This window comes from Myotis yumanensis, unplaced genomic scaffold, assembly GCF_028538775.1.
Source record: "Myotis yumanensis isolate MYYU_CA2020_CCGP unplaced genomic scaffold, mMyoYum1.0.hap1 SCAF_12, whole genome shotgun sequence".
Lineage (NCBI taxonomy): Eukaryota > Metazoa > Chordata > Mammalia > Chiroptera > Vespertilionidae > Myotis > Myotis yumanensis.
The window spans coordinates 23,897,534-23,912,261 of NW_027223763.1; the positions used below are offsets into that span (position 1 = coordinate 23,897,534).

Below are 14,728 nucleotides of genomic sequence, written 5' to 3' on the forward strand. Positions count from 1 at the left end.
TGATCGGCCCTGCTCTGTGCATGACAGGGGGCAGCGCCCAACCCTCTGATTGGCCCTGCTCTGTGCGTGACAGGGGGCAGTGCCCAACCCCCTGGTTGGCCCTGCTCTGTGCGTGACAGGGTACAGAGCCCCAACCCCCTGATGGGCCCTGCTCTGTGCGTGACAGGGGGCAGCGCCCCAACCCCCTGATTGGCCCTGCTCTGTGCGTGACAGGGGGTGGCGCCGCAACCTCCCCATCGACCCTGCCTTGAGTGTGACAAGGGGCGGTGCCCCAACCCCCCAATCGGCCCCACCCTGAGCGTGACTGAGGGTGGCATCGCAACCTCCCGATCCGCTCTGCTCTGTGCATGACAGGGGGCGGCGCCCCAACTCCCCAATCGGCCCTGCTCTGAGCCTGACCAAGGGCTGCACCTAGGGATTGGGCCTGCCCTCTGCCTCCCAGGAGCAGGCCTAAGCCAGCAGGTTATTATCTCCCAAGGGGTCCCGGACTGGGAGAGGGCACAGGCCTGGCTGAGGGACCCCCTCCTACCTGGGCCTCTAGTCTATCTATATAATAGAGGAATATGCAAATTAGCCGGGACAACTTAACGTTTCAACCTAACAGCAGGGATCTGAGGCTGCATGGCACCTGGCCAGGGCGAGGGACCTCAGGCCACGCCCCCTGCCCGGCAGAGCTTGATGTGGGACCTCGGGCTGCGCCCTCGACCCCAGCGGGACTTGATGGGGACCTCATGCCACACCCCCTGCCCCAGCGGGGCTTGATGGGGACCTCAGGCCATGCCCCCTGCCTGGCAGAGCTTGACGGGGGACCTCAGGCCACATTCCTACCCCGCAGGGCTAGATGGGGACCTCAGGCCACATCCCCCACCCTGTGGGGCTTGACAGGGGACCTCAGGCCGCACCCTCCACCCCGGCGCCAAGCCAGGGGACCTCAGGCCACACCCCCTGGCCTGGTTGAGCTTGGTGGTTACCTCAGGCCATGCCCCTCGCCTGGTGGGGCTTGACAGGGGACCTCAGGCTGCACACCCTTCCTGGTGGGGCTTGACGGGAAACCTCAGGCCATGGCTCCCACCCCGGCTCTGGGCCGGGAGACCTCAGGCTGTGCCCCCCAGCCTGCGGGGCTTGACAGGGACCTCAGGTCATTCCCTCTGCCCACGTGCTGGGCTGGGGGACCTGAGGCTGCACCCCCCACCGGAGGGGCTTGACAGGGGTGGGGCTGTCCAGGTCTGGGTCTTACCCAATGGGGGTGGGGCCGACCGGATCTGGGTCTCCTGTGTTTTCGAAGTGCATGCAGGTGGTGGGCAGGGATTTGTCTCTGGGTCCCGCAGTGCGCCCCAGACTCTGACAGGAAGGAGATTTTCATATACATTTTACTAATTTCCTTTCATCTCTCCTATTATAGAGAAAGGGCAAATAGCAATATTAAAATATTTCCTCTAATTAATTCCCTTTTGATGTGCACGAATTTCGTGCACGGGGCCACTAGTAGATAAATAAGTGGATTACTAACATGTGTGTTTGAGGAAAGCCTGGGGAGAATTTTAGGCCATGGTCTGAAAGTTGATGTTGCTTCTATTTTTATTTAAAGCAGGAAAAAAAAAGTGGTTATTGCAAGAGACTGTTTACATATAGTCCTTGATTCCCTTTAACATGTGATTTCATGTAAGTTTTGGTCTCTCCTTCACCCCACTGAGTTTCCAATACACCCCCCTTTCCTCTCACCCCAGGATACACAAAAATTATAAACCATATAACACACATTGCTAATGAGATTGTTTTGAAATTATTCAAACTCAATAGGAAATCGGTTGAAGAGAAATTTAAAGGGAAGCATAAGGCTAGAAGGAAAATTATAACCACATCTCTGATCCAGGTATAAGTGGGTTCATTATAGAATTTTACCCAGCCCAGGATACATGAGAGGTAAGGTCTGGTACCCCCTGCTCATGTATATGAGACTTAGACTATGAGAAATGTTAAAGAACTACAGGGTAGTTTAGAATGTGCTTGTGTGTTTTAATAGCTTGGGGCATGTAACAGTTAATTTTTACTGTAAGAAAATATCTCAGTACTTAATGTTTTAAACAACAGTGAGTCGCTTATGAATCTATGGGTCAGCTCTGTCATTTACTGATCTGGGCCAAACTTGGCTGATCTTGACTGCATTTGCTCACATGTCTGCAGCCAGCCTGTGGGGTGGGGGCAGCTGCTCAGGGCTGGCATTGTCTGTGATGGCCTCAGCTGGGCCACCTGGGAAGACAGGGACTCTCTCCAATGGTCTGCTGCCATCCAGCGGACTAGCCTGGACTTGCTCACGTGGCAGCAGCAGTTCTGAGAGACAGTGGAAGTGTGTGCGGCTTCTTACAAGTTTGGGCGTGGAGCTTCTGCCACTTCTGCCACTTTCTCTCGCCCAGAGCAGTCCTGAGACCGGACCGAATTCAAAGGGGAGGGAAAGCAGACTCCCGCCCTTGAACTCTCCGTGATAAGCATGAGGAGCAGGGATGAAAGGAGGAACAAAGGCTTGTGACCACTTTTGCCATCTGCCACAGGGGAAATGAAATAGAATCATCCTGTGAAGTCATCCATGTAACTGAATCAAGACTTTGTTATCCCTCCCCCTGCAGGTCCTCTCCTTCTCTTCCTGGCAAGTGAGAGTCCAGTAAAGTCTTGCTTTAGTTGTATGGATAGGGACCAAGGCACAAGGACCAGATAGAGCATTTTTTATTTGACCCTGTGGTAGATTGCAAAGGTGGTCCTCTTTTCCTCCTCCTCCCCCTCCTCCCCTTCTCCCTCCTCCTCCTCCTCCTCCTTCCTTCTCTTCCCCCTCCTCTTCCTCCTTCTCCTCCTTGTTTGCTTCCTCCTCCCTCTCCTCCCCCTTCTCCTCCCTCCCCTCCTCCTCCTCCTCCAACAAGGCTGGAAGAAATCAGCAGCTTTGCTGCTTGGGTTCTAATCTGTTCTTATAGCAAGAAACTCTTCTCATTGCATCCACTGTCAAAGTGTATTTCAGAAACCAGATCCTCCTCCTCCCGTGCCTGGCCAGCAGTGACTCGCTGGCTGTCTGCAGCCATCTCTCTGAGATGGTGGTGGTTGGTTCGACGCAAGCCTGATAGAGCGTTGCGAGTCTATTTCTATTTGACTTTCATTATCCAGGCCAGAACTTGAGGCTTTCTTGTGTTTTGCTGCTGCTGCTGTTGTTGTTGTCAGTCTCAACACACATAAAGTCATCCCTGTAATGAGAAATGTTTTTGCTGAAACCTGCAACGTGTATGCTTTTATCTCAGACTCAAGCAATAAACATCAGGTGGTCCTGCCGGTCCACAGGTAAGTCACACTATAGTAACTACCCTGAGGCGCATGCTCAGAGTCCCACAGCTGAAGAAACTGATTCCTACTTTTACTAAAGCGCCGTCTTTCTAGCCACAGACCCTTTCAAGGCAGTGCTGATCTCTGAGCCCAGCGGGCAGAAAGGAAATAAAAAGGCATCTAAGGTTCTTTGTGTGAGAATGTGCCACGCCCTGGCCCATCAGCCCCCCAGTGCATACACCCATTCCAGTTTCGGGGCAGCAGAAGACTTGATAAGACCTCGGCCTTCCGCTGTGCTGGCTCCTGTCATCCCCGTGGTGCGAGCTGACAGGCAGTCTGTGGACTGCTTCGTTCCTGCATCTCCGAGTGTGACCCAGCCCTGCAGCATCCACACAGGAAACGGCTGGCAGATGGGGAGCGCCGTGGCAGGTCAGCCTACAGCGCCTCTTTGTTTCCTAGGTCCAACGTGGGACCCCGTCAGCTCTCCGTGTGGAACACTTCCCATCAGAGTCACGACATCCCGAGAAAATACATCTTCAGTGAGGAGGGAGGACGAAACCAGCCGGGCCTGGGGGCCCCCCAGGACATCCCTCTCCCTCCCCGGAGGAGAGAGCTCCCCGCCTCGCTGACCACCAACGGGAAGGCGGACTCCCTGCAGGGAGCGCGGACCTCGGTGATGCAGGAGCTGGTGGAGCTGGAGAAGCAGATCCAGGTGATCCGGCAGGAGCTGCAGCTGGCAGTGAGCAGGAAAGCGGAGCTGGAGGAGTACCAGAGGGGACGCCGGACTCGTGAGTCCTAGGCGGCCACGCTGCGCCCCCTCGGCCCCTGGCCTTCCTCAGAGCCCTGGGGACACCTTGGGATGCTCTTTTGTAACCACTGACGAAGGTATGGGGAGCTGAGGTCTGGGTCTTAGAGGTCAAGTCCGCCCTGTCCGTCGGGCAGCAGCTTTTCCCACGCTCACCCTCAAGGTGTCCAGGGTGACGGCCTCCCAGGGCAGGAATCCTAGTCAGGAGTGAGCTCGGGGCAAGGGATCTGCGACTAACAGACAACCCCAGCTCCGTTAGCCTCCCACCAGGTGCCATAGGACTACTTCTGGTTTCCAGCCCTTTCTCTGCACTGACAAGGGATACAAAATTGTTACTCATTCCCTTGTCTTACTGGGTTGTTGGTTTTATTCTCAGTCTAGAACAGGGTTGCCAGGGTTGTGGTTTTTGATACAACTCCCCAAACTAGATTTGTTCCTGCATTGTGAATGGGGCACAGGGTCAGAGCTAGAGAAGCTGAGGACGGGGAAGTGGGTGTTTTCAGACATTGGCTGAGCTCATCCGTATCGCAGCTGGCCCAGGCTTGATTAGATCCCGTAGAGCCTCATTTCTCAGAAGGTCCGAGCTCTCTGACACATCCTGACATTTAGTAGGAATATGTTTATATGCCATTAAGAACGGGGACAGGGATGGGGTGAACGGGGACAGAGGACAGGCCAAAGAGGCATTAAAAATAGACGCCGTGCTTTTAGAACAAAAGCTCTGGGCCAGGAAAGCAATTTGGCTGAGAAATGATCAGGACTGTGCTTCCAACCCAGCTGAGCATCTCCACGGTAGCACGTGCCTTCTGTAAAGGAGAGAGAGAAACAAAGCAAGGATGCGGCCTTAGAATGCAACTGGAACATCCCTGCTTATTGTAACTGGGGGTTTAGCGAACGTGATCTGCCAACCACATACGAGGCCGTTCAGATCAGCGGTCACTTAGCTCTTAGATCTAAGAACCCCAAATGTGAGCCTCAAGCTCGTGAACAGCACAGGCTGCACCGTTCAGAAATGAGCCCTGTGCTTTTCATATCTCTATTGATAACAGCCAAGTTAGTCTCCCAGCCCCACACCCACTTTTCTCTGAGGAGCTGTGAATAGGTTTGGTCCCTCTGATTCTCTCCCAGTCCTCATCGAATGCTCTTAAAAGACTGATATCAGGAAAAAAAAGAAAAAGATTGCTATCAGTAACCTGGCACCCCTTTCCCGCTGTACAACTGCTCGGACATGCAGGAAGGTAAAGGCATATGGGAACTAGAGAACATCAGCTCCCAATGTCAGCGTAGACAGAATCGTCTAGGAACTCGCTAGAATGCTGGTTGTCCGGACCCTTCCCCAGAGGATGGGCGGGGACAGGGGGGAGACTGGAGGTGAGCTCAGAAACCTCCCGCTAACCCGCACCCCCAGGTGACTGACACGTGTGGTCCAAAAATTACTCTTCAGGAAACACTAAAGGTGTGGCAGTCCCAGACAATGGGAGAAGTGGGAAGAGCCTTTCTGAGAGTCTTCTTATTTCTTGTTTCTTGTTTTAAAATCTTTATTGTTGAAAGTTTTACATATGTCCCCTTTTCTTTCCCATTGACCCCTTATAGCCCGGCCCTGTCCCCCGCCCCAGGCCTCCAGCCCCCTATTGGCTGTGTCCATGGGTTATGCCTATATGCATACAAGTTCTTTGGTTGATCGCTTCTCACCCACTCACCCTCCCTCACCTTCCCTCTGAGATTCAACAGTCTGTGTGAGAGTTTTATAAAAACTTCAGCACACACCTGCTGATTCACCTTCCATACAGCCCCTTCCTCCCACCCCCACCTTCACCCCTGCTCTGCCCTATTCCATTTAGGACTAGGCTTCCTTGTGTTTCAATGATTTCCTTTATCTTCTCAGTACTTTTTGTTGCACCCCCATCCATTTGAAGGCCACAGTGAGTTCGCAGCGCTGAGCCAAGCCCTGGTGCCCTGGAACAGCTGCCCATCACTGGGAGGGCACAGCCTACTTTTTGAATGGAATCCCTGCATTGCCACCAAGAGCTACCCAGTCTCCCAGGGAAAGAGAACATCCTAAGCTGTAATTAGATCACACTTCAGTTAATTGTTAATCAGTTAATTGTCTGAGAAAACCCAGGGGTGGATGTAGGCAGAGATGCTAGTGAAGGAGATGGGAGGATCCTCGTTAGACTCCATCCACCTCACAGATGGAACAGTTTAGCAGTGAGGGAGGGAGCTGGTGAGCTGTGGAAGCAGGACAACTCTGCTTTGAAACAGCCTGTCTTCCCTTGTTCTCACCCCAGGCCCTGAAGTAGGTTTGCAACTGCCTTTGAAAGATTATGCCCCTTAGCCGTGCCCGCCCATCCGCACCAGCTGGGGACACTGTAGATGCTGCCGTCATGCTCTGTGTACGCCTGACCTCTGAGTAGCCCGGATGTACAGGTGTACCTCAACTCCCGGAACAGCCATGCTCCTAATGTTGTATGGACATTTTTATAACTCAGCTCATCTCCTGACTGTACTTGAGAAGCTGGCTACTTAAAGGAACCCAGAGGTGAATTCTTTTGTAAAGAATCCTTTTGTAATGCAATTAATTGTCCCTTAACGTATCTGTTTTGTAAGTTTGGATTTTTGTATATCGGGTTTACCTTAAGCTTCTCTACTGAGGCATTCTGAGCAGGGTGTTGACATGGCAGGCCGCCCTGCCCCTCCACAGAGCAGACAGCCCATGCACAGCTCCCGGGGTGTCCCCTGAGGAACTGCTTGGCCAGCGCTGGGGCCTGGATGCCGCAAGCAGCAGCAGGGAGGGGCTGGCAGCAGGCCTACTGCCCTCAGCTCTGCGGGCGATGCCTCCGGGTCTGGGTACAGAAAAACAAAGCATCTTTGCTCGTGGTGAAATGAAGCAGTCTTCATACTTAGTAGTGATTATTTTTATCGGTAGTGATTGAACAGTGTTTTGCAATTTGTGAAACGGTGTGTTGTGTTTTGTAAAAAGATTTCATGAAACGGTGGGTCCTTTGGAAACCCTCCTTTCTGTTCTGCTCCACCTGTTCCCTCCACGCCCCAGGCTCAGAACACACGAAGACCGGAAGTCCTCAGGCAGAGGCGGTGTGTGGGCAAAGATGTAAGGGAGGCTGCTACCTTCCTCCTCTTATGGGCTCTTATTTCATGAGATTGGGAAGGCCAGTCTTTCCCACGCCCTGGTGCTGGGAACCTGGGATGGGACCTGATGTCGCACACCCCCCACCCTGTTTCCCAAGGCGCACCTGGCACAGGAAGCACACAATAAAGCATGACTGGGTGAGTGAGGACAGGTCGGTCCATGTAAATATTAATCAGGGCCCCAGAGTGTGGATACTTTGAGGTAGAGGACAAGGGATTCTTCCAACAGTGAAAGACAAGCTGGGAGAGTGTCTGGGACAGACAAGTGAGGCAGCCGCAGGGACCAGTCAGTTGAGGTCTTCAATGTGCCTGGAGGTGACTCTCCATTACTCATGGATCTTGCTGTCACACAAACTCTATAAGGATCTGCTGCTTCCGTGCTAACCGGACAAGTGGTAAGTGGAGCCGCTACCAAGAACAGCTTTGCTACATGGGCAGCAAGCGTCTCAGGGTTGGTGGGGGCCTGTCAGAGCCTTGCAGCTGGTGAGCATGTCTGGGTGTGGAGAGAGAAGGAAGGGGAAAGAAACGACTTAGAGCCTCTCTTCCTCCCAGCTCAGATTTTTGATCAGCAAACCAGGAAATCCAACCAGTCCCCAGGAGAAACTACTTTCTCGTCATCCAAACCACGTCACCGCCTTCATTGTTTAGTTGTTCCTTCCGTCGCCCACCGACGCCATCCATCGAATCCAGAATGCCCTCACTTTTTTTAGTTTAGTTCTTAATCGTTTTATGAAAATAATGTACTTAAAGGTATTTTCTTAAAGTTTGTATGAGTGTTTGCACTGTGTGTTCATTTCAATGTGTTTGCGATCGCTCCGCTCCAGGAAGACCTGCGATGCTGTCTTGTGAGCATGACGTGAACAGGCTGCTTTGCTCCGGCCACTTTTCTTGTACAAACACGTGGGTGGACGAGATGTCCTCCAGTCTTTTCCATCTTTAGTTTCTATGACTGTGGAATAAATGTTCAGATAGAGACTTCGCTGTTGAGTGGACTGCTGACATTGTCTTTGGGGATTCAAATGCTGCTGTGGTACCAAACGCCGCCTGACACATGAACTCTGGACCTAGCCTAGCGTGGGTCAACCACACCTCTAGTTTACAGATGGAAAAACTAGGGGTCAGGGAGTTACATACATTGCCAAGGCCACACAGCTTGTGACAGTCGTAGCTGAGATTCTTACATAAGCAGTGCTGTTTCCGGAGCACCCATACCATAATGTCAGGATTCTGATTGTTGCCTTACAATATCTTCTTTTTCCTCTAAGCCCCCTGGTCTTTCCGCCATCTCACCCCAGCCCCGGCCTCAGCCTGGCCCCAGCTCCACAGAGGGAAGCGGGTGTGGTAAATGCACCTGCACTAGTCCATTGTCAACACTGTAGTCCCTGAGTCTCACAGAAATAGTTTTAAGCATCTCTTTTCGCTTCCTCATCCAACCAAAACCTGATATAAACACAGCTGCAAACAGCTCGGCAGTCCTGCAGTCTCAGGCATCTTGCTGTCTCTGACGACTCGGGCAGTTTTAGCCGCTGGCCAACTTGCCGTCATGAATCTGCTAGCTGGCCACATTCTTCACACACATTCTTTTGGAATATACCCAAGTCAAATCTCAGAAAAACATAGACCTACTATAACCTAATTCAGCCACCAAGTTACCCAAGGATGTTTTGTATCAGTCATTCATTTTCTGGATGATTTTGAGCGAGGCATTGGGGCTAGCTGCTGGAGATGGAAAGATAAAAAAGCAGATTCCGATCCCATGGAACTCAGTCTGTTGGGAGATCAAACTTGCAAAACAACGTGGCAGGGACTTTGATAAAGAAACGCACACCAGGTGCTATGGGAACAGAGACAACACTTCTGTGTAGTGTGCATGTGTGTGTGTGCGCCTGTGTGTGTGTGTGCATGTGGTGGATAACAGGAACCCTCCACCCAGGTAAAAGAAACATACAAAGTTCCAGAGCTGGGACACTACAGCAATCAGATAGCTTAGGAACATCAAATAGTTCAATATGACAAACATAAAGTACAGGTGAGTGGCAAGTTATAAGGACAGGAAAGAGAAATGCAGAGACAAGATCACTGTGCTAAATCAGATTTTTATCTAAAGACTGTAAGAACCATTAAAGGATTTTAATCGGAAGAGGGACATATTTAAAAGATGAGAATCCTCACCACTGGGTGGAACTGGCTGTCAGTCACATGCATTTAGTTTGTAGGGCAGTGAGCAAATGAAGTTAGCTTTGTGATGTTTTGAAATGACTTAGCCATGACATCATTTAATCAGGACGGATGGACTTAGAGACGGACAGACATAGACAAACACGTATGGTCTAGATTCCAAAGATGTCAGTCATTTTTTCCTAGAAATAGGAAAAAAATGTAGAAGAAAAATTGACTCCTCAATTTCTTTATTCACAAGAGAAGTTAATATTTAGTACAGTGCCTGGCACCTACCTGTCATAAACAGTTAATATCTAAACCCAAACCACCTGCTGCTCAGTAGTCTATTTGTCCCCAAACCAACAATGTGATGCTCAGGATTGGCCTGAAAGCACAGAGCAGCCACAGAAAGTATCATATTGCTGACTGCAGATGCAATGTGTCCAGCAACAGGGCTTGAGCCCATGGTGGGTGCGTGTGTGTGTGTGTGTGTGGTGTTGGGACAGGCAGGTGAGGGGATTGAGGGACCGTGACCTCCTTGGTGATACTGTAAGATTCCCCAGTTAAACCCGTTTCTGAACCCATCCTCCATGACTGTGAAAGTCATCACAAGTCCTGCTCGTTATAGGTAGTGACCACAAAAGGACTGTCCTGACCCATCTCCTAGGACAGGTGGTGATCCAGAAAGAACCCATTTTGTGCAACCCTTTGCCACAGATTTATGACTTCTGGTTGCCTGGTTACAATAAAACTTAAAATTCAAGAACCTGCAACTTAAAGAACTCCCTGGAAAACAAGTCACAATCTCTTACCCAACAGTGAGCTGTGAAAGAGAAACCAGAACAGTAAAAAAAAACCCATCATCTTTTTAGGTATCATCTCAGAACAGACCCAATAAAACCACCAGGAGAAAGTACTTCAATTAATCAAAGAAATAAATAACTTAATCACAGTAGGCCCCTTAATCTAAATTCTGTCAACAGAATTCAATTCTGTAACAGCAGGTGTAAATCAACTAATAATGGTAAATACAAAGTTTCAAAGAAAAACATAAAAGTAAACTGAATCCTGCTTTATTGAAGCTTGTGGAATATATAAAGTCCTACAGGAAGATTAGAGAGAATCTTCTGGAAAACAGGGATCACAACAACCTCCGTGGAGAGGTTGATAAGAGAAATTCTCCATGTGGAGAGGCTGAGAGAAATTCATAGCTCACTTACCCCTCACTGTATGGCGTCCCCAGAGTACCCAGACCTCTTCACCATCTCAGTCCTGACCCCATCCTCTTCAATCTTGATTTTAAGATAGAAAGGGCTACAGTATCTGAAATTGATAGGCCTCAAGAAATTTAAAGACTTTAATGTGTGTAGAAAATTCAAAACTTCAATAAGGAAGCCAGCTCACCTTCACAAGTTACTTCACTGGTCAATAAAAATGAATCGAGTCATCCTGGACATAATTCATTAAGGCTTCAAACCATCTGGGAAAGAGTAGCACAATTATAACATTAATAGGGGCCCGGTGCATGAAATTCGTGCACGGGGGCTGGGGGGCCCTCAGCCCGGCCTGCACCCTCTCCAATCCGGGACCCCTTGAGGGATGTCCGACTGCCTCTCGCAATCCGGGACTGCTGGCTCCTAACCTCTTGCCTGCCTGATCGCCCCTAACCACCTCTGCCTGCCTGCCTGATGGCCCCTAACTGCTCCCTTACTAGCCTAATCGCCCCTAACTGCTCCCCTATCAGCCTAATCTCCCCAACTGCTCCCCTACTGGCCTAATTACCCCTAACCGCCTCTGCCTCGACCCACACCTGGGACCCAGGATTCCCCCCTCTGGTCGGTTGCAGGCACCCGGGACCCGGGCTTCCCTCCCTCTGGCCGGGCGCAGCCACAGGAGACCATGGGCAGGCAGCTTTACCCAGGCTACAGCCACAGGCACCCAGGACCACGGGGCGGACGGCTTGTCCCTCTCCCGGGCTGCAGGCGCAGATGCAGCCACTGGTGCCCAGGTCTACGGGGCAGGCGGCTTGTCCCTCTCCCAGGCCGCAGCCTGGCTGGTCCCCATTCCTCTCTCCCCAGCTCATTTGTGCCTGGCTGGTCCCCATTCCTCTCTCCCCGGCTCATTTGTGCCTGGCTGGTCCCCATTCCTTTCTCCCCAGTGTTGAGTGTCTGAGCAGTTCTGGCGCGAGGGCTCGAGGGTGTGATGACCATTTGCATATTAGCTCTTTATTATATAGGATGTAGTCCACATTTACAAAAAGCTCACTACCCATATTGAGAAATGTTTGTGCCCATAGATAGCTTATTTCTAAAGGATCTCATACATACACTCCCTCCCAAAATGGCCATGTGTCTCCTCTGTTCTTTATTTCCTTCTCCATGTCAAATATACCAACTTCACTTCTTCAGGTGGAATGAGCCTGAAGAAGAAAATGTTGAAAAGCCTAAAAGTAGGAAGTACACAAGGCTAGTAAGGAGACAAGAGTTGTTTGTAATTCATTTTATAAGCCAAGACTTGCACTCAGCAGTCCTTTCCCCTGATGTCATCCAGCTATCAGTGAGAACCTCAATGGAAAGTCTGTGAAGGACAACTGTTGACAAAGTGCCTACAGGCGACAGTCCAGGAGAGAAGAGGTAGAGGTTTGATGGTGAATGAGTAAGTGCTGTCTAGCCAGCCCCTCCTCTTCTCCTGGCTTAGATCAACCGATGTAGATTCGATGGAAATCGTTGGCACCAAAGGCAGCATTACACTTGGGACATTTGCGCTGGCGGGTATCATAGCGAGTCTTCACACACTCAAAGCAGAAGACGTGAAAGCACTTGGTAAGGACAGCATCCTTTTTACGCATGTTGCAACATGGACAGGTCAGGCGTGCCTAAAAAAGACAGAAGTCTAAGTCTGAGCAACCATAAAGGTTTATGATCCAAAGGGCTCTCATACATAAGCAAACAAGATCCACCAAGCCCTAAGGCAAAAGTACCATTTCCCCCCACAAAATAAACCATTCTCTGGTTACCTTCATGTACAGAAGTTCATATTTATTCTCCCCAGCTATTAGTAGGCCACTTCAGGCCCTGACTGACAAAAAAAAAAAACCCGAAAAACAAAAGCCACACAGCAATCACTGAGGCAGATTTTCTAACCTTGTAATCCTTAATCTCCTCCATCAGAATCTCATCACACTTGGGTCCATTGTCTGGTTTCTTCGTGGTCTCCAGCTTTCTTCGAAGTCTAGAGATGTCCTCCTGCGGAAGGGCAGACAGCATACCCATCAGACACACTCCCAAACCTGCCATTTGTGACAAAAATATCACTCCAACTTGAGCATCCTGTTGTGGGAAGTCCTTTCATGCCCAGCTGTCTTTTAGGAATGTAGAGAATTGCAAGTGGCAAGATATTTCTTTTGTTTCAGAACAGACAACTGTGATCATATCGCCAAACCAGAGCTGCATCTAACTACTGTCAATTCAGTACTGTGGAAATACAGTCTAAGAAATTAGAGGGACTGAATTTTTAAAGATGAAAAGCCTGATGGGATACTTCATTTTAAGGCAATCAGTTTTAAGCTGAAAGTAAATTGGATGAAATAATTAACAGATTCATGGATAAGGACAGAAAAGCATAATGAGAAACAGTTGACATGCCAAAAATAGAAAAATTGTAGAAAAACTTTACTTTTTTTTTAAATCCTCACCGAGGATATATTTTTTATTGTTTTAAAGAGAGGAAGGGGTGGGGGAGAGAAAGAGAGAGAAACATCTATCAGTTGCCTCCTGTATGCACCCTGACCAGGGATCGAACCTACAACTAGGCATGTATCCTGACCAGGAATCAAAGGTGCAACTTTTTAGTGCATGGGACGATGCTCCAACCAACCGAGCCACACAGCCAGGGTGAGCAGGAGACCTTTAAAGTCCTCTAATTCAGTATGTTGCTACATATTTACCAACTCATCCCTCTGGTAAGTATTTATTTCATGCCTACTAGGTGTTAGGCACCATGACAGGCTTTGGGGACACAGCAGTGAAGGAAACAGACTTGGTCTTTTCTCTTGAGGAATTGCAATCAAACAGGAAATGACATACTTTAAACCAATGACTCTTCCACAAGATGGGTCACTTCAGAGCTCAGAAAACACCTAACAAGTGAAATGCAAAGAAAAAAAACTCTTACCTGGGCTCGTTTGAAATTAAACATGTCTTTTTCTTTGGTGACACTGTTCTCCACGATCTCTTCCTGAAAATCATGCAACTTCTTCTGAGCCAACTCCAGTTGTGCTTTGAGGTCATCTGCAAGCTGGGCTGCCTCCATTGCCTACATGGGATGGACCAATAACGACATCTTGTCACCTCTTAGTATTTCCAGTGAGGCAAAATGCTAACCCAGGTCCAAGGAGTAAGGTGATCTATGATTTCATCAGTGTCATACTTACTTGTCCTCTGAGACTAATGGTCACTTTAGATTACAGAGCAATCAATCATACCTTGCGCTTATTCATCTCTAAGGCTTGTGTCCTAAGACCCAGCTCCTTCTCCCCGGTGCCAATGTTGCTTTGTAACAGATGTTCCTTCTCTTCCAATTTCCTTACTACTTGTAACTGGGCATCAACCTTTGAAGAAGAAAATCAGATTTTAACATAAATAGGAAGGAAAAAAACAGAACTGTCTAGGCTCTGTTAATCCACAGGCCCACAAAAGAGAATCTTCTAGAAATCGTAAACTACTACTGATTTTACCCATAACCCCTGCAAAGCACATGCAAGATTAGGATAATTAAAAGCTTTACTTTTAATGCAATATATACGTCTATACACATATATACATATACATGTACATATACATATACATAAACATAAACATACATATATGAGTCTAGGAAACCACGGAGAAGATTCTTCTCCAAATTGCCAAGAACAGAGGAATTACATTTATAGGTATTTATCTTCTCCGACCATACTAATCCTCAAAGCCTGGCAATTCATACTAGAACATGTAAATCATAGCTCAAACAAAAGTTCAAGTGTATCTCTTTCAGAATGGCTAGAGGTTCAAAAGTATTTTTTCTTGAAACTCATGCACAAAAGAGAATCAAACAATATTAAGGGGTAAAGAGTAAAGTCACGCACCCACAAACTCTGATCCCAACATCCAGAGATAACCAGGTAACCACTCTTAATTTCTCATGCAACCTTCCAGAAATTTTAAAAATACACAGCCCATGCACACAAAGACATGCATTTTTAGCACAAAAGGGATAATAAAATAAATCACTTAATGATATATTTTAGACATTTTTCCATCTTAGCAGGTCTAT

At 48.9% G+C, this 14,728-nt stretch overlaps 2 protein-coding genes across 5 annotated transcripts in view; one reads left to right on the forward strand and one right to left on the reverse strand.

Annotated features, from left to right (window-relative positions):
- Window positions 1-8,224, forward strand: part of GRIN3A (glutamate ionotropic receptor NMDA type subunit 3A) — a 142,480-nt gene extending 134,256 nt beyond the window's left edge. The window contains exon 9 of the mRNA XM_070431013.1: window positions 3,763-8,224. Coding sequence (XP_070287114.1) covers window positions 3,763-4,102 — 340 coding nt within the window. The 3' untranslated portion in view covers window positions 4,103-8,224. The remainder of the gene's footprint in view (window positions 1-3,762) is intronic.
- Window positions 8,225-11,884: 3,660 nt separating this feature from the next.
- RNF20 (ring finger protein 20) overlaps window positions 11,885-14,728 on the reverse strand; it is a 41,279-nt gene continuing 38,435 nt past the window's right edge. For all 4 annotated transcript variants that reach the window (XM_070431016.1, XM_070431014.1, XM_070431018.1 and 1 more), the window contains 4 exons: window positions 13,899-14,024; window positions 13,589-13,729; window positions 12,559-12,660; window positions 11,885-12,290 (listed from right to left, as the gene is read on the reverse strand). In XM_070431016.1, the coding sequence (XP_070287117.1) occupies window positions 12,114-12,290; window positions 12,559-12,660; window positions 13,589-13,729; window positions 13,899-14,024 (546 nt within the window). In that variant the 3' untranslated portion in view covers window positions 11,885-12,113. The remainder of the gene's footprint in view (window positions 12,291-12,558; window positions 12,661-13,588; window positions 13,730-13,898; window positions 14,025-14,728) is intronic.